This window comes from Strigops habroptila, chromosome 7, assembly GCF_004027225.2.
Source record: "Strigops habroptila isolate Jane chromosome 7, bStrHab1.2.pri, whole genome shotgun sequence".
NCBI lineage: Eukaryota > Metazoa > Chordata > Aves > Psittaciformes > Psittacidae > Strigops > Strigops habroptila.
The window spans coordinates 56,150,294-56,171,106 of record NC_044283.2 but is presented as its reverse complement, the minus strand read 5'-3'; the positions used below and the strand labels follow the sequence as shown (position 1 = coordinate 56,171,106).

General features: G+C 51.0%; 2 protein-coding genes across 7 annotated transcripts in view; one reads left to right on the top strand and one right to left on the bottom strand.

The window, feature by feature from the left end:
- Nucleotides 1-20,813, top strand: part of SH2D4A (SH2 domain containing 4A) — a 53,464-nt gene that overhangs the window by 30,449 nt on the left and 2,202 nt on the right. Inside the window, exons 1-8 of one of the 2 annotated variants that reach the window (XM_030492968.1) lie at nucleotides 11,701-13,127; nucleotides 13,884-14,043; nucleotides 14,572-14,731; nucleotides 16,793-16,858; nucleotides 17,267-17,405; nucleotides 18,660-18,876; nucleotides 19,263-19,393; nucleotides 20,250-20,470. In XM_030492968.1, coding sequence (XP_030348828.1) covers nucleotides 12,953-13,127; nucleotides 13,884-14,043; nucleotides 14,572-14,731; nucleotides 16,793-16,858; nucleotides 17,267-17,405; nucleotides 18,660-18,876; nucleotides 19,263-19,393; nucleotides 20,250-20,470 — 1,269 coding nt within the window. In that variant the 5' untranslated portion in view covers nucleotides 11,701-12,952. Of the gene's footprint in view, nucleotides 1-11,700; nucleotides 13,128-13,883; nucleotides 14,044-14,571; nucleotides 14,732-16,792; nucleotides 16,859-17,266; nucleotides 17,406-18,659; nucleotides 18,877-19,262; nucleotides 19,394-20,249; nucleotides 20,471-20,813 lie in introns of those variants that run through there. The other variant, XM_030492967.1, reaches the window with a different exon arrangement.
- On the bottom strand, nucleotides 116-3,046 carry LOC115610886 (sulfotransferase family cytosolic 1B member 1-like). 5 transcript variants are annotated; one of them, XM_030492975.1, is made up of 9 exons: nucleotides 2,915-3,046; nucleotides 2,475-2,646; nucleotides 1,723-1,874; nucleotides 1,467-1,595; nucleotides 1,258-1,355; nucleotides 1,025-1,151; nucleotides 843-937; nucleotides 587-767; nucleotides 116-514 (listed from the first exon to the last, which is right to left on the bottom strand). In XM_030492975.1, exons 3-9 carry the CDS (start codon nucleotides 1,868-1,870, stop codon nucleotides 402-404), a joined length of 891 nt encoding a protein of 296 aa, XP_030348835.1. In that variant the 5' UTR covers nucleotides 1,871-1,874; nucleotides 2,475-2,646; nucleotides 2,915-3,046; the 3' UTR covers nucleotides 116-401. The 5 variants fall into 5 exon arrangements, with proteins under 5 accessions (XP_030348835.1, XP_030348836.1, XP_030348833.1 ...); XM_030492976.1 differs by having other exon boundaries at nucleotides 1,723-1,871; XM_030492973.1 differs by having other exon boundaries at nucleotides 2,525-2,646.

Sequence of the window (20,813 nt, the reverse complement as noted above, 5' to 3'; positions counted from 1 at the left end):
GGGGGGAGTGAGCGAGCAGCTGCGTGGTTCTGACTTACCGGCTGGGCGCAAACCACGACAGGTGCTCATCTGGGAGCTGCAAAAACTTTCATTCATCGTGTGCTGGAAACAGCTCTGTAGCACATACTGGCTTTTTTATTCCTCAAGAAAGAGCCACACAGGCTCATCCTAAGCATGCCCTGCACTGGCCACATGGGGTTGGGGTGATGCAGGGTGGGATGAGGCTCCACAGCGCTCTGTAGCAACGCAGCAGCTTTCACAGGGTGCAAACTTGGGAGGAGGATTCAAAGATAAAACTTTACTTCTGAAAAATTCCCTGTGGCACAGGGAGGCGGGAGAGCCACGGGAATGCCGGGACCTGGAATGGCGGGTTGGACAGGGAGGGCATACAACAGGGAGTCTCAGATCTGGGTGCGAAAGCTCAGGTCGGTGTCCGACATCTTCTGCGCATAGTCCTGGTCGAAGCGCTCGTTCTGGGCCACGGTGAAGTGGTTCTTCCAGTCTCCAGTGGTGCCTGGGGCAGGTGAGATGGGGCTCAGTGGAGGCCAGAGGGGACAATGTGCTGGAAGACCCCGGGGCCACTCACCTTTGCGCATGAAGGGGGAGATGCCGTGGTCCATGAGGTCGGGGGGCACCATGCTATAGTTGGTGGTGGGGTTGTCCCGCATGGTCTCGAAGGAGGTGTGTCGGGTGATGGTGTCCAGGGCCGCCTCTGGCAGCTCCTGCCCCAGGAACTGGGCCACCTTGGCAACCTCCCGGCGGAGATCCTGCGGGAAACAGGTCAAGGCTCAACTCTTCTGCCACCCCCCAGACTCCTCACACCATCAGCCACAGCGCCTCACCTCCTTCAAGTCCTCGTAGAAGAGGTAGAGGATGGGATGATCCTTCCTCCGCTCCCAGTAGCCCTTGACGTGGTTGTACCAGGAGCCGTATGCCACTGCATAGAGAGAGCAGCCAGGAGGGTGTCAGTGGGTGACAGTGCTCTGCAGGGTCCCCGCATGCACCCAGGGGTACCCTGTCCCACCTCTGCCGGCCATAAACTCCTCCAGGTACTGGGCCCATGTCCCAGGGTGCGGATGCAGCTGGTTCATCAGGTCAAAGTGGTAGAAGGAGACGGCCACGTCCTTGGCGTTGCGTGCCACATAGATCATCTGCAGAGAGCTCGGTGACACACAGGAACTTGCAAGGTCCTGGCAGGGCAGATCCCCCCCTTATCTCTGCTTGGTCCCTGCAGGTGTGTCCCCTCCAGCCTGTTACCTTGCAGTGGTTTTCCCAGAAGGATTTGGGCAAGATATGAGCTGGGATGTGGGTCTTGACAATGCGAGGGGATGCCATGGTCTCCAGCTGCTCTGTGCCTGCAAAGGAGGTTTGCCCGAGAAGCGCTCCCATCACCAGCAGGGTGCCCCCCCTTCAACCAAGCCTGCCCCACATCCGGCATCCCCTGCCACCCCCTGCCACCCCACTACCTGCCACCATCTTCCCAGGGGCGGAGAACTCCAGCATAGGCACCCGGTTGCTGATGGCATCCCACTTGCACTTTTCGGGGTCACCGCCTTTCAGGATCATGTCCACAATCTCACTGATCCAGGTGGTGCCTGATGAGGAGGGGTCAGGCATCCGGCTGGCATCATTCCCGCTGGAGCCTCATCTTGAGCACCAGAGGGGCACCATCTCCTGGCATTGCCTATGGCATCCCCCCATCCGGTGCCCAGGGATGCTCACCGGATTTGGGGAAGCTGATCACCACAATGTCCTCGGGGCGGCTCTGGAAGATGTCAACCTTGTCCCAGTTGTGGGTGAAGGCGCTCACAATGGGGATGTCATGTACCATGCTCCAGGGCCGCCGGAGGTTGGTGTCTGGGTCGGCCATCCTGCTGGGGACAGGGATGCAGCGGGGAGCTGGCTGGCAGCGAAGAGCATCGCAGGATGGGGCCACCTCATCCCTCGGGGTCCCCAAAGACCCTGCTGAGCCCAGCCATCCCGGCCACGGGAAGGGAAACATCCCTGGAGGTGGCACCTGCCTCCCGCGCAGGTTTGGGGGGGCGGCGGGCAGTGCAGAGAGCGTGGAGGGGCACGGCCAGCCCTGGAGGGCTCAGGTCAGCAAAGGCAGTGGGCAGCTGCCCACACCATGGTGGAAAAGCTCGCAGGGGCTTTGCTGGCCGCGGTTTCAGGCTGCTTTCTGCTCCCTCCCCCCAGCTTTCTTTTCCCCAGCTCCCTATTGCACGGCGGCAGGGGGAAGCCCCACTTGGGGGGCTCCGTGGGGGTTTGAAGGAGATGGGAAGGGGGAGCAGGGCTGACAGGGCTGTCCCCGGGAAATCTCCCCAGCGCCGGCCGGGACAGACATGGTGAGATGTCAGCTGCGCAGTCCCCGCTCTGCGGTTCCCGCACAGCAGCTCTGTGGCTGGCCTCCGTCTCCAAGGGGACACCGAGCCCATCCGAGCTCCCCGCGGCTCCCAAGCAGGCCCTCCGCTTACCAGGCTGGGGCACCCCAAAGCGGTGACCGCGGCCAGGCTCTCCCCGTTACCTGCCTCTCCGCCGGGCGCTGTGGCTGGGGGGAGGCGAAGCTTCGCTCCCAGCTTGCCGGGGCCGGATTTGTTATTCTCCCTTCCCCTTGTAGAAGATGGAGGCGCGGGGAGGCGCCAGGGGCTGCGGAATGCCGGGGCCATCGTTAGGAAAGGGACCCGGAGAGATCCGGTCCCGGCTCTGCGGAGCGGGGGATGCAGGGAGCAGAGGGCAGGGATGGGGAAGCAGCCCCGCTGGGCACGGTTCCAGAAGCCTGTGATGAGCTGCGCCGGGCTCAGTTCCCCGCTCCTCCCCCGGGTAAACACACATATGGCGGCGGGGGGAAATCACAGCTTCCCCCCCACCCGCAGAGGCAAATCCCAGCCCACGTCCCAGGGGGGTTAAACATCACCCTGTTCCGATCCGGGGATCACCCCATGGAAGTCCACAGCTCCTCGCACTGCCGCCGGGCTCTCTAGCAGTATGTGGGGTCAGGCTCTGGTCACACACCGCCCCTTCAAGGTGCTCAAATACAGGTCCAAAGTTTGCAGAGCTGCAGAGCACTGGTGCAGCTGATACTGTGCTACTGGGAAAGGGGTTTAAAGGCCCCCGAGGTGGTAAAATGCTCCCCCTTACCTGTTTCCCACGGGCAAACGTGAGCTGGGAGGGAATGGGGAGGACAGGAGAGATGGGACAGGAGGGAATGGGGAGGACAGGAGGTCACCTGGTGGCAACCTCGATAAAGAGGTCCCTGATTTGTCCCCAGGGCCAAGTTCCCGGTGAGGCAGTGTCATAGGCAAGTGACTCATTCCACTCTTAAGAGAGAAGTAGCAATTGGGTTATTGATATAAAACAGAGATTTAACAAAGCTTGGTAGTAAATGAAACAGTGGTTAAACAAGATTTAGTGGCAAGGTACACTTGAGTGCATAGGAGACAGGGTCAGACAAAACCGTCAGGGAGACCCTCCTGTTGAGTCAGGAGGTTCAGAAAAGACCCCCTCACTTTCTGAACAACTCAGAGGGGAGTCTAAGTGAGGCTGGATCCACTCCTAACTCTAGACTTGGTCATTTATGTCTCAAGGATTCTATATGAACAATCAATCCTGTATATCATTTAGCTAAGATTTCAAGTTTAGCATCCTATTAATCACTACAAGAATCTGTTGCAGCAAGGGGTCTCTCAACTTCAAGGAGTAAACTTGAGAGGTCCCTACTCGAGGGGAGATCCTGGCATGCAGCGCACTGCCATGCAGGAGAGCCCAACAGGCTCTGGGCTGTCCACTAGTTATGGAGTCAGATAATTGATTTATAGCCGTATTTGCATACTGACTGCAGAAGTTAGGTTCTTCCAAACTTGGTTTGAGAAAGATCTTGACCAGCACTATGGTGGGTGCATTGTTCAGATTAGCCCTTGGCTATTGTGTTGTTATCTGTCTCCCTCAAATTCGCTTTGAGCCGGATGCAGCCCCCATGACCAGACACATCCATCACGACCTCCACTGGGGGTTATCACTTGAGCAGGGTTGCAGGAAGTAAAGGGCAGGTTGTGGGGAGCACCCCGGCACAGGTGGGACTCACCACGTCAGGCATCCAGGACGTGCCCTCCCTGCCCATCACAAACTGGCTGCATGTGCAAACCTCGCAGGCACAGTCGGGAGCTGGGGAAGCACAGAGATCTCCATTGGCATTTCAGTAAGTATGAGGAGAGGATTTATTCCTGTGGGAGAGCTCCCCTTGTAGCACTGCTGCTGTTTAGAAGTCAGATCCAAGTTGCATCACTCACAGGGGCAATGAAACACCCCCATGAGACTGCCTTGCCAAAAACTGCAATCTCGGAAACTCAGGCTGGAAATGGGTCATAACTAGAGAATCCGGGGCTGCAAAGCAAAGCCATGTCCCCAGTGGGATGGGGCTGGTTTTCTCCAGCCACCTTGAGCAAGGGCTCGGCGCAGCTGGGTTGGAGGCTGGGTTCCCCAGCTGGCAAGGATGGCAATGCTGCTGAGGACACAATATGCAGCAGGGAGCCTGGGTGAGCCCCACCATCACCCGCTCTCTCAAGAAACCTCTCACAACCCCGAGGCATGAAAGCTCCTGCACATACAAGAGCCACCACTGGCCCACCCTCCTGCCCCCTAATCATGGGGGAGCTGCTGCCTGGGATTCAATCCCAGCTGCTGGAATGAATCCAGGGATTCTGGGCATTCAGCCCCACCACATTTCCCTGCTGGCAATGGCTCACCCTCCACTTCTCCCAATTTATTGCAATGGGAAAAGTGAACTGGTGAGGGATGCTCCATCTGGATCTGCCCTCCCTGCTGGGGGAGTGGGGAGAAGCGCAGCCCCCACCCGGAAAAGGGATAAACTCCCCATGCCTCCATCTGGAAGAGGACATCAGAGCCTCCCATTGCTCCCAGTAATGCTGGGCCATTCTGTGTCACAGTGAAGTGGTTCTTCCAGTTTCTGGATATCCTGCAGGCAAGAAAGTGAGTGGGGCAAATCCTGACACCCCTGAAATAGTTGTAGCTGTGGATGGGGGCTGCAATACAGCTCAGGGACACCCCTCCCAAGCCCTTCACCACTGCCTAAAACCCACCTTCCCAGAGGAAGGGTGAGAGGCTGTGGTCCATCAGGGCAGTGGGCATGGTCTCGCAGTTGGCAGCAGGGTTCTTCCTCGGATCCCCAAAGGACGTGTGGTGGAGGATCCTCACCACCATCCCCTGCACCACCTCCTTGCCCTGGGACCACAGGATCATCTGCACCTCCCGTCATGGGTCCTGCAGGGCAGCTGACATAGGGAGGCTGCCAAAAGGCTGGAGGGGGGGGAGGGGCAACTGGGGTGCTCTCCTCTCCATCCCACCTTCATCTTCTTCATGTCCTCACAGAAGAGGGAGAGAAGCTGCTCCTTCTGCTTCTTTTCCCACCATCCCCACTCACTCTCACACCAGGATCCATAGGCCACTGTGGGAAGTGGCCAAGAGGTTAGCTGCAAGGCAGGGTGGTGGGGGATGCCCTCCCCACCAGCGTTTCAGGGTGGTCAACCTGGGGTTCAGCCCCCACTTTTGCCAGCCATGAAGGTCTCCAGGAACTCTCCCAGCATGTCAGGGTCAGGGAGCATCTTGGACATCTGGCAAAAGAAGTAGGAGGAGGAGACAACGACATCCTTGTGGTTGCAGGCTATGTAGATGACAACCGAGGGAATGTGGATGGGTGCAGAGCAGTGCCCCTTCCTGCCACTCAGGCACAGAGAGGTGGGCAGCACCCATGGCATCACCTTGTGGTCCTCGTCCTGAAAGGAGGTCGGGAGGAGCTGGACTGCGAGATGGGTCTTCACCACCTAAGGGGAAGCAGCTCGATACTTATGGGACAGGGGGCTTAGCGCTGGAGCCCCCGCACCCTCACCCCCACCCGGCTCAGCCCCCTCCCCACGCGGAGGTGTTGCCGGTGCCCCAGGACAGCTTTGACACCGGGGCCCCATCCCCGCCGCCGGCAGTGCCTGCCCCGGGAGCCCGGGCACCTCCGCTCCTCCCCAGGCGGCAGCGGGTAAGAAAAGCCGGCTCGGCCAAGGGGCACGAAGCAGGAAGGAGCCGGTAGCGGGTTTAACGGGCCGACAGCCGAGGCGGGGCGGGGGGGGGGTGGGTCGGGCACCCCCGCGGAGTGACCGAGGGGAGCAGCGGCCACGATGCTTTACCCTCCCGCCGCGCCAGGCGGCGCCATCGCCAGAGGCGCGGCACGCCGGCCCGGGCGGACACCGGGGCCGCCGGGCGTGCAGTGGGCCGGGAGGAGGGTGCCGCTGCGCCGGGCACCGGCTGCAGCCGCGCTGGGCTCGGGTGTCTCGTGTCCCCGGGGCTCCTCCGGGGAACTCGGGCCGCGGCGCTCACGGCCCCAGCACGGGGCAGCCGCAGCCGGCGGGAGGGAACCGCGGGCAACGCCGTGTCCCGTCCGGCCCCGAGGTCCCGGGATGGGAAAACGGGGAAAACCGGGGAAAAGTGCGGGAACCCGGGGCGGTTCCTCTCTTCTCCCCCACTCGCTGGCTCCGGTGCAGGAGCGGAGACACTGTTCGGTGCTGCCTGGAGCTCCGGCCCGAGCCCTCCTGCAGGCAGGTGCCGGGTGTCGGCGCGGCTGCCGATTTTCACCACGGGATCAGCCCCAGCTCCATCACACCAGCAGCTCCCGGTCCTGGCTCCCAGCCGTATCGCCTGGGGGAGGAGAGGACCTGGCGGGGCTGTCGGTGACCCCTCCTGCCACCGGGCTCCCTTGTCTCCCTGCAGGAACCGGCTGGTTTCCATCAAGAGCAGTCACACATGGGCTAACAGAGAGGGGAGGTCAACGGGTGTGTAACGTACTTCATTTGCAAGAGAAAACGGATTTCCACCTCTCTGTTCCTCCAGAACGGCTTCTGTCCCACCCCTATCATCTAACACAGCCCCCTCCGCCCCATTACCTGCCTCTCACCACATTTTCTCTCTCCCAATATTCCTTTTTTTTCCCCAAGAGTCCTCTGGAGAATGACAGACTCAGATCACTGCCTTCTGGGTGCCTTGTCTTCACGCAAATAATTTGTTCCCCGTAGTAGCACATACAATTTAATAACTGCATGTAGCTTTAAAAGCAGTTTATAGTTATCGGCGAGAATTAAATGTCTTTCCTTCTCACAGAATTTATATGAACACAGACTTGTGTTCTACCCTGCAGTATTTCGGCAATGCCCCATCAATGAATTAACAGCAAATCATTTCTGAAAACAGGTTTGGGGCAGGGTCAGAGTTATCAAGGTGCATTTCTCCTCCCACCCAGGGCAGTGCCCACTGAAGAGCCGGGGCAGCCCCGGGTCCCACCAGCACAGCCCCTGTGCTCGCCAGTGCGACCTCTGAGAGGCTCAGAGCTGCCCCCGGCCCAGCGCTTCTCATCTGCCCTGTGGCTCCCAGTGGCAAAACTGCGTCAGTGCAGAACAGCCGCGGGCTTAGCAGGGTAACTGTGTGGAAAACGTAAATGACAGCTTTGTGTGCCTGACAGCTTCCTTCCCACTTGCAAGAACAGTCTTTCCCCTGGGAAAGCCATCCAGTGCAATTAGGAAATATAAATGTCGTAGTTTGCGTTAAAGAAAACCACAAAACACCAAAGTTTCCCCCACTCCCCCCAAAGTTGTTCAAAACCTGCAAACAGACTAAATAGGTCTCATGGTTAGAAAAACTTCTTTCTTAGAGCGGCCAGGTTTGTTTGGGTAGTTGATCCTGTGTGTTAAGCTATAGAAGCCCCAACCCTTTCCACCGCACTGATCTTTCCATTGGTAATTCCCTAAGTACTTCCGATATAGGAAGATGATTCTCACTATGCCTAGATCAAGAAGTATTTGTATTTAGTTCTAGCAGGGAAGAAACCTTTTCCTTTAAAGTAGAGCCATGCAGCCTCAAACTGTGTTCAGTAACCACTGCCGTACCACATTATTTTTCCTTACTGCCATCCCCATCCACTTGTGCCTGCTGTAAGATAACCGCTGCCCCCTCCAGCAAAATCCGGGACCTACAGGGCAAGTCAGTTCAGCTACAGGCAATTTCAAGGTGGTTCATGTTGTGGAGATTTCACTGGCTTTGTTCTTCCATGTGTTATATGCAAGCCTTACAGAGAATCTATTTATGCTAAATAAGATACAAGCAGGTCTAGTTCCATCTTCAGAGAGCCATTATACAGTCATGTTTCCCTTCTGTTATGACCAAACCAGGAGTTTTCCTTCCAGCTGAAACAGAAAATGGTGGGCCGAAGCAAAATTAAACAGAAGGACAGGAATGAATCACTCCCCTATTTAGAACAGGATGAGGATTAAAAAACCCCAACCAACCAACAACAAAACAAGTAAACCACCAACCAACAAAGGCTGTAAAAAGTCTGAAGCCCAGAAGGATATTTTGGTAGTGACCTTCCCGACGCAGCTGCTCACATAAATGTTTTCTAACAAAAGGGCATCTTAGGAACCAATGTCTGATGGTTAACCCATGAAGGCTTGTGCACTGAGAGCAATGTTTGGGGAGGGATTACCTTTGGCCACGCAGATTTAAGGTGGGCTTGGTAATCCTGCTTTGCTACAACTTCTGCAAAGAATCAGAAAGCCCTTCCCTAAATTCTGTCAGGGAGGTGATGGCATTGGAGTGGCTGGAATTGGAGAAATCCAGCAAAACCTGAGCACAATATCTCCTCGGTGCTGCAGGGCTTTGTTTGACAAGGGAAAGGAAACTCAATTGCACTCCTGTGGCCCGTCCTCTTGGCCAGGGAAAATAATTCCTGATGGTGCGTCTGCAGCCACTTGTTGCTGAGCAGAAGACCAGCTCTAAGAGGACGCTCTTGATTTGAAGCAATGTAGTCCCACCATTTTCTGAATAACTTGGTCTAATTTGCTTTTTATGGGAAAAGCTACTTCATGACAGTGGAAATGCTCTTAGCTCATCAGGCTGTACCCTGAGGCAGCTTTTCTTGTGTTCTCTTGTCTTCTCACCTCTGACTTTCTTGGGTTATTTTTAAAGTTACTGCCACATTTACAGCAGAGATGTGTGCAGTAGGTTGAAGAACCTCCCAGAAAACCAGCACAAGAACCACTATTCAGCTTGTCCACTTTTTCATTTTATACCCTCCTGTTTGATTTATTGGTGTGAATCATATCAAATGCCTATGTAAGTACGTTTGTTTGCTGTTTTCTTGGAGAACCTTTCCCTCTGCTGGCAGCATTGATGGTGAGGAGCAGGAGAAGGATGCCAGATGAGGGTGCCTTATGAGCCTGTTGGTGGCCAAAGTGCCACCTGTGGCACATGTGAGCAGGAACTCATGCCAGCTCTTCTCAAAGCCATTGCATTTGTATGCATATTCATGCACTTATGTTTCCCATTAATGGTAGATCATTTACAGGAGCACAAAGAGGCTGCTCTCCAGCAGGTGATTTAAATGCTGCCTGACCTTGCTTTCTGAATTGCATTTACCTTTATGGCTTTCAAGTTAAGTATCTCATATACAAGCGGTAGAGCTCCAAAAGCCCTGTTTTAGCTTCCCACCTCCCCCCACTTAATTTTTTGCTATTTTTGGCTACTCTTGTTGCCTATTCCTCCACACAATCAGCTCCTATCGATCACTCTCATGAAAAAAATACAAGCAGTGGAAAGTTTAACAAGACTCCTACCCGAGTTTTCCTACAGATGGGGAAAGAAACACTGCTTTACCACCACTGGTTTGCTCACTGCAAATTTTAACTCTGTAAAATAAACCAATCTAGGCCGTGTCCAATACCTCCTGTGCAGCCACAGGGTGAGGAGGAGGGCTGACGTGATGGTGAGGTGGATTTGAGCTGCTCACTGCTGTATGAAGAGGCAGGGTGTAGGACTCGAGGTCATATTCTGTGCTTATGGCCAGTTCCAGCTGCCCCTGCCAGCCAGAGCCACCCATGGCCCCTCCTTAGCAGTAGCAGGAACAACCTTACAGGATGATTTTTGGCCACCCTCTTTTCCAAGCACCTCTCTAACCAGTGAACTGTGACTGTCCTGAAGAGTTTCTGGGGAAAAAGTAATTCTGGTCCAGGGGCAGAAGACAAAGCCTGACCAGCTGGCTGGCCTCCCCCCTCCCAAGCAAGACAGTGAGTGCCCTCTGTTTAATAAAACCACTTGGGATTTAACCCACACGAACCACAAATGACACCTTCTCACCTGAAGGGAGTAAAACCATTTCACCTCCCCGTATGCTACAAGTCTCTTTTGTTAAAAGCTCCTTCAGTTTTAGGTATTGTGATTAATTTCTGTTGGCCCATGGAAGGTATCTCTGCCAGACCATCAAGCTCAGACCATGGCCAGAGCTACCATCCACTTCAGTTACTCTTAAGATAACCAGGAAGGATGCAACCCTGGTGGTTTCTCCAAACAAAACCCACCTTGGGCTCAGACAAAGAGATTGTCGTGTCCCCTAAAACCACAGCAACATCAAGACCTTCTGAACACAACTGTTTACCTAAAATAAGCCCCCAAATTTGTGTCCATCATACTGTATGTGTTGAAGTGATCTTAAAACATACAACTAAAAGCTTAAGGGACACATTTCTGCTTAAAGGAGCTTTTCTGACACCTGATCTGTGCAAACAGCTTCTCTTCCAGGTAGTGCTCAGGAATGGGAGGCAGTGAAACTTAAACAGCAACCCTCCAGCAGTATCGCCCAGTTTTGCAGTTATACTGTGAACAGACAGTTCAGGTACCCTAAGGGATGAGGGACTGCTCACCAACATCCTCTCCACAAAAGCTCTTCCCTTTCTACAGCTGCCACCCGCCATGGCTCAAGGAGACTCCAAGCCCTTTGGCTACTGAGCTGGAACAATCCAGAAAGCATTGCTCAGGTGAGACCACCTCACCAAAAACCCTTTTCTTTTTTTCAATCAAGAAAGCCATTTGCTTAAACAAAAGCAATACAGATTTGGAACAGCAGCTCCATGCTTCTGGAATTTAGTTAACATTTTTAGTAGAGAAAACAGAAAGTAACCAGAGAAACGAAAGAGAAATGAGAAAGTTCATACCCAGCTCCTGGTCACTGCACCTTCTCAGGGACTCCTGGCCTCTGCTGCAGCTAATGTTATGTTGGGACCACAGTCTGCCCTGTCCATGCCTGGAGGGTCCTTGAGGAGCTCCTTGTCTCCCTGCCTACAGCTCCTCCAGCTGCTCCAAGCTCCTTTCAAGCTCTCCCTGCTGAAAGTGCCTAGGGACTTCACTACAGCGGGGCTCCAGCCAGCTCTGTCTCCAGCAGTTTTAGAGCAAGCCATGTTCAGAAGTGGGGAGATGCCTGGGACAGCCTGCCTGATCCTGGCATGGGGGGAAGGTGGACCAACACAGCAGATATTGTCCTGCCACATTGACTTTACGAAGGTTGCTGTTGTGCTGCCCCATTTCAATTAATTAATTAAATGTGCTCTTTGTGTGCTCCTTGGAAAGCTTGAGTGTTGCGCTCACTGGCTCTTCTACCACCTCTTTCTGTTATTTAATTTGGCAGAAGCCGAGCAATCGTACTCTGAAGGTGAAGGTGCTCCCAACACTTCTTCCAACAGTTGCGTCCCTAGGGATCCAGAGCCTCTCCTGTAAGATGGTTAATTGATTTAACTCCAGGATTTAATACATATTGCCACTTCACCCCAGCACAGGTCCTTCTGGCATGTCTGTGCCCTTTGTACCTCCACATAACTGCCCCACCAACCCCCTTCCTCCTACCTGCTATGTCCTGGTGTACTTGTTCCTTAGACTCCTAGGACTTGTGCAGAAGCACACGAGTAATCCTACTAGCTTTCTTTGTAGCCTGCTGGCAATATTTACCAAGAGCTTGTGCAGAAAGCCCCTGCCACCCCTGGCCAGCCAGCCACCCTGCTCTGGCACTGCACTTCATACATGGCTGTTGGCCTCCCTGTGTCACAAAAGTGCTACCAATCAACCTTCTGATCTCCCTGACTTTATTCAGATAAGATAAGGAAAAGAGCTGGTTCAAAGGTCCACATTTTTATTTTCTCATTTGGCATCTGCTCAACTGATAGGAGAGCTCTCAATTTTTCAGTGAAACTCCTGTTGTAAACGTAAATCCACAGGCACGAAGCATTGCTGTGTGGATGTTGGTACCTTGCTGGCATGCACCAGACATGACCTGTCATCCTGGGCAGGAACAGGGGTGCTCCTTCTCCCCATCCGCTTCCTCCTGTCAGACAGGGATGTCCCATGCCAGGCTTACTGTGTGGGCGAGGTGCATCAGCAACACACGTCAGAGCGGGAGCTGCCTCAGTTCCTCAGCAGCTGACCATCCAAGTCGTCTTTCTTAAACCAGCTGCACTGCTTGTGCTCCCTTGACTTGCCATGAGGCTGCCTTTGATGGATGTGAGCACCCCAAAATTCTCACTCTCACCTCAGAAGCAGAGCCGAAAGCCCTCCTCTTCTCTCTTTGGTGAAACAAGGCAGGCTGGGCTTTTGATCATCAAAGTTTTCCTCTTTGGAAGGAGGAGGAGCCGTCTAGTCATGGGTTCATTGATTCCTTGCCCAGCAGGAATGTTTGCTTGGGCACAGCCAAGCCGCACCTCCGATGACTGTATCAGGCAGCGCTCTCTCTCTCTTGATAGACTATCAGCTGGGTTTATCAGAGTATCAACAACCGCCCCATTCAAGGACTTGTCCCTCTGGCCAGCTCTCCCTGCAGAGCAGACAGGGGCTGCGTGGGAGCTGAGCTCACCTCTCATTTCAAGGAATCTTGACAGCAGATTTTTAAGCTACTTATTTACTTTTTTGGTCTGTGCAGGAAGTCTGAGCTAAAAAAAAAGACAGAAGTATAATTACTCTGGCACGCCTGCATTCCTGCTCCAGGCTCAGGCGGGGAGGGACTCTTTCTTGTCGGAGCCAGGAAGAGAAGCTGATCCCTGGAGATCATTGCCTCAAACGTGTGTAACTGAAACCTGCAGCCATGCTGAAACAGATACTATCGGAAATGTACATTGATCCTGACCTGCTGGCAGAACTCAGTGAGGAGCAGAAACAGATCCTCTTCTTCAAGATGCGGCAGGAACAGATCAGACGGTGGGAGGAAAGAGAAGCTGTTATGGACAAGGCTTCAGCAAAGAAACCACTGCCGAGAAAAGGTAAGTCTTTGCGTGCCAGCTGCTTCCCCATCTGGCACAGATCTGGCCAAGTCAATTGCTCCCTAGACATTAAGAGATAATTTCCTTAGAGTAATGTCTTCCCTCAGGGACACATAGTAGTCATATTTCCAAACTGTTACTAAACCCAACTGCAATGGGGTAGTTTTGACCAGGCATGCAATGATTTTGCTCCTTGTCTCAGACACATTGTCCTTGACCAAATTGCTCAACAACTCTATCTGGAAAGATAGGACTTACTTGGCCCCAGGAGGTGCATCTCATTAAGTGTTGCACTAAATGAGGCCTCTGAATCTGTCCATTAAGTAACCACGGACTTGAACGTCTGTCCTGGGGTACCAGATCTGCAAGGGGGTTCCCGTTGTGCCTTTAGACCTGAAGTCCCCTTTCCAGGATTTACACAGCATGCCGGCTCCAAGGAAGATATTACTCTTCTCCCAGCACTCCCTGTATGCTCTGTTTTCAGGTAGGACACCCTCACACAGTCTGGGCAGGACAGTGGGGAGTCTTCTCCCCTGCCCCCAGACTCAGAATTGACTCCTTCACTGACCTGGCTTCATTATGGTGAAACAAAATGGGAAGCATGTGCTGTGGCCCAGGCCAGCTTTCCCCAACTGCAGATGGTTTTGGAGAGGCTCTGCCATTGGCAGCATCCAGGAGGGCACAGCAGGCAGGATACAGACCCTGCATGGAGCCACCAAGCAAACAGTGTTTGCCAAAGAGCTACTTTTTTTCCAGCCAACGGGAAGTCGGTGACATGGAAGCTTGGTGCTGACAATGATGTCTGGGTCTGGGTGATGGGCGAGCATCCTTCAGATAAATCATATGAGGCCATCTGTGAAGAGATCCAGGCACAAAGGGCAAAGCAGTTGGTGAGAGAGCAAAGCAAGGAGGGCAGGTAAGCGCCCTTCAGCCAGAGGACTCAATGGGCAGACATGGAGGAGAAGGTATTTCTAAGGACCCAGAAGCTGGAGTCTTCTCTGTAGGGGCTGTGGTTACTACTGTCGCACTCAACTTGCAGGCAAAAGGCAGAGACAAAGTCTGGCTGCGTGTACACACAGTGCTGGCAGAGACCAGCTCCAGCCTGAGGCTCGACCTGGCTCATTGAGCTTCCTGTGATATGGCTCCTGCATGGTACCCTCTGCAGACCACAGGAAATGCTAACTCTATTATTGCAGCACATGATGAGTTTGGAATGCCACTGATTAACCAGCAGGTGCCCATGTACAGCAGGACAACAGTTACTCACCACAAGCCATTAATTTCATTATTCCACCTGCCTGATTTGGAGATATGATAGCTGCCTGCACGCATGTTGCTTCGTTGCAGCACCGCTTTCCCCATGTGCAGCTTCCTCACAAGATGCCCAGAAAGCAAAAAGTGACTCCCTCAGGTTCTTAAGTCCTCTCTCGCTCTTGCATTTCAGAGAGACTGATTCTTCTGTGACACAGTCTTTACATCTACAACCAGGAGACCCGGGTGAGACAGGTCTTCATGGGAATAAGAAAAGCACTGTGGATGAAAAAAAGGAATGTGGGAGAAAAATTACTGCTGATTCAACAGGGAAAAGCCAGGAGCTCACAAAGGTAGTTTTCCCCCTTTTCTGTCAGAAAAACGTGTCAGAAACGTGCTTTGAGATCTAGGAAGCGCAGCAAATCCTGGCTGCTGTAAATAGTAATTTGAAGAAGAAAAGAAGTCAGCCAACTGTTAAGGCTTTTCTTCTGTAGCCAGAGAAGAAGCCATGCTGTTACATCCTTCCTTAGGACTAGGGAGATTCAAATGCTGTTCTCAGATGGGGTAGATCTGCTCTGTACCAATAGATAAGTTACTCTGGATTCATTTGCTTCCATGCTCTGCGGATAAAACAAGGGTTGCAGTACTTTCCCTCCTGCTCTGTGGCAGTTTTGGGTGGCTTTGAGGCAAGACCAGGGAGGGTATCCCAGAATCTGTATGTGGAAGGCTACAGCCCTGAAACAAATCATCTACTTGTATAACACCAGATGATGATGATTTTACCAGCATATTCTGACATGTATATTTTAGTTTTTTTTTTTCTTTCCTTTTGTGTTCTAAAATAGTTTAAAAATAGCTTATTACATTGACAGCACACGACAACTCCAAATGCAGTAACTACAGTGTCTGCTTTGCTGTGGTGCTTCACTACAGAAGTAGTTTTCTTCAGCAATAAACATACCTCTACTTTTTAACTGGCTACAAAAAGCCCTTTCCGGAGAACTGAGAAAAAGATGAGTTGAATTGACTACCCCTGCAAGCAAAGTTGAACAGAAGGAATAGAACGCCCTGTCAGTTCAAGGGGAGAAGCCCAGTATTATGCAGCAGAGTTTTCATTCAGCCTTTTGCTGCTAACTTGTATGAGTGTATATTCTTTTATTATACAGCCACTCCGTATTCCAGTATGAAAAGCACGATAACTGAAGGTTAGGTTTTGGCAAAGCGCCTCTCCCGCTGCTCCGAAAATACTGAAGTGTATTTGGAATGGCTGTCTCCTTTATCAAAAGCCTCTGACTCACATGGGGGTTTTCTTAGCACTGTTTGCTGAAGTTGAGCAACTATGTGGGAGATTTTTTTTCCTTTCAAAGGAAGCTCTTAGTCACAGCTAATAAGGAAAAAGCAAAACTAAAACCCAAACAAAAAATCACACCATCACCCCCAAAAATCTAAACACCTTTCAGAATTTTGCACATGGAAATAGAGGGGGGTTATACATTTTACTTTTGGTTTCTGTCATTAAATTATTAATAATTTTTCCCAGGTTTCTGGGACATCATTGCTATTAGAAGGAGGGCTCCAGACCAAAGACCCCTGTTGCATTTTCTAAGCCTGGAGAGAGGCTTTTTCTTACCTCTCTAATTAAAGTGCTTTCTCTGAGATCTAGTTCCTATTTAACCTCAGGGATGTGGACATTGTGCTTTTTCTGCTGCAAGGGTTGGGGGACTGATATAAGAAAACAGGCTGCTTCACAGACATTTGAAGTTCCTAGTTTCCTGTCAAGGAAAGGGAAATTGGAAAGCCCTGTTCATATTAAATATTAGCCAAGAGGGTGATGGAGATAAAACAAAGTGTGTCCTTGGTAAGCACTGTAGCACAGTTAACTCATTACTCACTGTGCCATGGGAGGCAGTCTGGGGCCAGCAGGGAGGTGGGGGGTGTTTGCTCAAAGACAAGTCTAACTGTTTGTCTTCAAAGGCAGGTCTTAGCTAGCGGCTGCTGCCAGGGTAGCTAGGCTGGTTTGCAGGGAAGAGTGAACACGAGATAGGCAGCTAGTTGGGTCAGTTTGACAAGCAGGGGTTTGCAGCACCTCAGCCACAGCAGCTAATGAGAACAGGCAGGTAAAGCTGGGGATGGCAGGTTCAGCTAGGGCTTGCCTTCGAGGGAAGGAGGAAAGGGGTTGCTCCTTGGGAGCACTTGGGAGCATTGCTTAGCAAATCTAGGCTTATGATGATTTTGACACCCCTGAATTCCCCTCTTGTGGCATATTAGGCCTAATATGATGAAAAAATCAGTGTTTGTTAGAGAAGGCTGGTGAAATTTGTTAACATAAATGTCACATCACTGCTTCTGCATTAAATCCCTATTGCTCAAAAAAAAGAGCAATTTATTTCTCACCATTTTTTTCCTCTGCCCAGAGGGAAACCAGAGATGTTCACCAGATGCTGGCAGACTGCCACGTGAGGAAACGTGGCTTCCAACAGGTAAGTGGCAATGTAGGATGCTTTTAACACACTGAGCAGGGCCAAGATTTTATCCTAGAGTCCCAGTCAGCCTCAGAGTTCCAGTCATCCTCACCTGACCCAAGAATGTCCTCACCAGTCATTGGACCAGTTTTATCCATCATTTCCATGCTCCTCATGTATGGTGTGGTGATTTGGAGACGACACAAATCAGGCCAGGCTGGCAGTCTGAGAAGCAGTACAGATTTCTGGTAGACTGCTTTCCCTTACTTTCTATGTTGTCACCTGCAGTAAAGACATCATGTTTGTATGTTGTTGAAATCAGAGGGATTCACAATAGAGAATGGAGTTGCCAGTATTTCAAGGCTAGCTAAAAAGCAGGGTTAAAACTAGCTTGTGGCAAAGCTGAACATACTGTTTCTTTCACAGACGAAGGAAGCACAGAGCATAAATCCAGGAGAAGAAACCACAGTCCCCCAGGAGGCAACACCACAGAGCCACCCCAGCTCAGAGAGCCAGAGGACACTGCAGAAATTGGATGAGAATGAGCCTGAATGGCAGGAATCCTGTAAGATCTTAGAATGGTGCTTGAGAAATCCTAGGACTCTGTGGGATCATCTCAATCCTTCTCCTGACACATTGGGACTGAATAATTGGTTGGTGGGTGTACTGCTGAGGAATACAGTGCTGCATTAGCAGAAATATTTCACAGCATTTAGTCCACACAACATTGAGACTAGAGCTGGGCAGGGAATGGAAAATTTTCCTACAGATAGTATATTAAAATAAGCAACAAATAGAAATCATATGGATATAGCCAGGATAATTAATTTTAAACTAGAAGCTTTAAACTAGAAGGCTTTTTGTAGGTCTTTGCAGTAACCATTGCTCTCGAGGATGAGGATAACGGGTAACAGGGTCTAACTAAAAAGGGCATTCTGTGCTTGACATCCGAGCATAATCCCACCTAAACGGAGCCCTGCTGCCCTGTCTCATGTAAGGAATCTAAAAAGATACAAGGAAAACGGCAAACATACTTTCAAGTATGCAACTTACAGTAATATCCGTCATTGATACCAAACACCTCCTGAAGGAGAACCTGCTTTTTTTGATCCGTTTGTCCCCTGTTGCTCAGCAGATGGCAGTGCTGCCCTACCAATAATTTCCACTTCAGGCCAGGGATTTTATTTTTCTTATTGACAACAAAATATCTGAAGTTGATTATCAAAGCAAGAGCTAGCCTACTTTAGACCAACCGGAGAGGTAGTTACTCCTGAGACTCCAGGAGGAGCTGGACCTAGACAATCAAGGCAGTTTTACAGCAAAAAATATATCCAGCCAAGTTCTCTACTTTCTCTACAAGGTTCAACAAGACTCTCTCCCACCCTCAAAATATGATCAGCACTTCCAAATCCTTCAAAGGATTGATTTAGAGTAATTTCAGCTGCTTTTATTCCATACCCCCTCCTCACTGGCTCGCATGAAAGGTATTACAGAAATGTGTGTCTGAGCCAGGAATCAGCATCTAAAACATAAACAAGTAGTCTCTAAGCTCAATGGGACCTACTTGGTGCTCAAAAAGAACCCAGATATTTAATCTCTTGAGGGAATAAGAACTGGACCCTGTTAAGTAGCAGATGCCCAAAAGTGAGGGGAAACACACGGCAAATGGCCTCACAATGGAGTGCAACCCTTTGTGTTATTTGTTATAATAACCCTTTGGGTTATTCTTCCACTTCACCAAGCAGGCAGATGGCCAAAGGGCAGCAAGCTTAAAATTTGCCTGCTTGTTCGCTCCTGTAGGACTCCTTTTTTGTTCCAGTGCGGAAGTCCAAGGCAGCAGATGAGAAGAGACGCTCCCTTGCACGGCAAGCCAGGGACGACTACAGGAGACTTTCACTGCAGGGCATCCACAAAGGGAAGCAGGCAGATATTTCCAAGGGTGCCACAGCAAGAGATCGGCGACCACTCCAATATCCGCCTCTCCCCCCTAAGCCTAAACTTCTACCTCCTGTGATGTCAAATGGGAAAACGATTCGGTAAGGAGACCCCTGTGCACTGTGGAGGGGAGAAGATATGAGATTCTTCTGCTCTAGCATGGAATGGATGAGATGAGAATGGTTAGCTCTCCTCCTCGCATGCAGGAGACACCCCACAGGGAAAAAAGCAGAGCTGAGGCTATGTTCCAGCCTAGGATGTGATGAAGCATATTTGTTCACCTCTGAAATGTAACAGGTTTATTTAGTAGAGTATCCTAAGCCTAGAGTGCATACATGCTCTATGCTGAGTGAAAACCATACAGTTGCACTAGTGTAAGCCTTCTGTTTACGGCTGTTCTTAATATCCTGAACAAAAGGTAAGTCCTGCCAAGGAGTCAAAAGCCATTGTTTGCGCTTGATGCACTAACCACAGTCTTTTCAAACAGGAAAGAGGGAATCCAGAGGACAATCTCCAATTCCACTGAAGAAAGCATCATCAAGTGGTTCAAAGAGGAACAATTCCCTCTCCGAGCAGGCTATCAGAAAACCACAGATGCAATTGCACCTTGGTTCCACGGTGAGTCCTGAGTATTTCTGCCCCAACCCAACTCTTTCAGGAGCTGTTCCTGCTAACATGGCTGCTGCATGGGCTGAGCCCACAAGCTTTTTGAGGGTGGCTAGGTTTTCCATTTTAAATACCTATGAATGTAGTTTAAATTCCTTTAGCATAATGAGAAAGGGCAAGCTGAAATGTTAGAACAGAGACCAGATCTTCAAAGTGCCCTATAACTTTATGCTGCTCCTGCCTCCCTGTACTGGATGAGTGGTCACCCTGGTAACTGTTTGGACCAGGGTGAGAGAGATTTGGGCACACCTCATCCCGCTCATTCTCGGCCCCAGGTCATTCTCCCTCCGTACATGTTCATCATCTATCACCCTTTCAGCCCCATTTCTAATGGGTCATCATGATCCCATCCATCTCCCCTGCTTTGGAAACCCTTTTGATCCAAGACTGCAGCAACAAAAGAGTTATCCTTTTGTAACCGTGCTTTCAATGCTTGCACAGCTTTCTGACGGGACCTACGGTCACTGTCTGCCCAGCCCTGCTGTGCTGGAATCAACATACAACACACTGCAATGCTGTTCTCTCTCATAATGCAGAAACTGTACTTTTGAGCTGTGCACATTTACCATTCATAGTCATCTGAGTCTGGAGAAGTTACCATAATGCTAAGATAGCATGTTCTCAGCATGGTTTCTTGATAGCAATGACAGTATTGTTCTTCCTGGGCTGCTGGGCAAGGAAACAGTGCAAGGGACGGAAGTGCCATGGACCAGTTTTGGAGCAGAAAAGCAGATGTCTTGTGAGAACTGTTCCATCCAGTCCTGCACACGTTTTTCTCCCTTCAGTTTTCTGGTTTGGTTTTGGACAGGTATCCTAACCTCTAAGAAAGCAGAGGAGCTTCTGAGTAAAACAGTACCAGGGAGTTTTCTGGTCCGGGTCAGTGAGAAAATCAAAGGCTACGTACTCTCCTATCGGTCTGTGGAAGGATGTAAACACTTCCTCATTGATGCCTCCAGTGATTCCTACAGCTTCCTTGGAGTGGACCAGCTACAACACTCGATGCTGGCTGACCTTGTAGACTACCACAAGGTGAATATCTAGCAATGCATTCATTAACTGTTTAATTGACTCAGGGCACTTCAAAATAAGAAAGAATAGATTCAGTTGGTTTAAAGTAGGCAACCAGATCCATTTCAGCTGCTGTTGGATACCCTGAGTGCTGCTCCAGAAGAGTATGCCACCCTGATGGGTACATCTCAGGTGACTTAAAACATCTCAAACATTTCAGACCTGACTTACTCCCCCTCAAGTATGCAGAACACCTTGCACACAGGCCTCAAGTGACTATTTAATATTTAGGAGAAATGCTGGTAAGGTGAGAGGTAACAGCATAGTCCTGCAGACTCTTTTTTTTTTTTTTTTTTTTGTTCTC

Excerpts from the sequence above, each read along its gene's own strand:
- LOC115610886 (XM_030492975.1), bottom strand. The coding sequence starts at position 1,870 with ATGGCCGACCCAGACACCAACCTCCGGCGGCCCTGGAGCATGGTACAT. Across the intron at positions 1,596-1,722 it reads GATCAGCTTCCCCAAATCCG|GCACCACCTGGATCAGTGAG; the intron begins GTGAGCATCCCT and ends CCTCCTCATCAG. Across the intron at positions 1,152-1,257 it reads TCTGGGAAAACCACTGCAAG|ATGATCTATGTGGCACGCAA; the intron begins GTAACAGGCTGG and ends AGCTCTCTGCAG.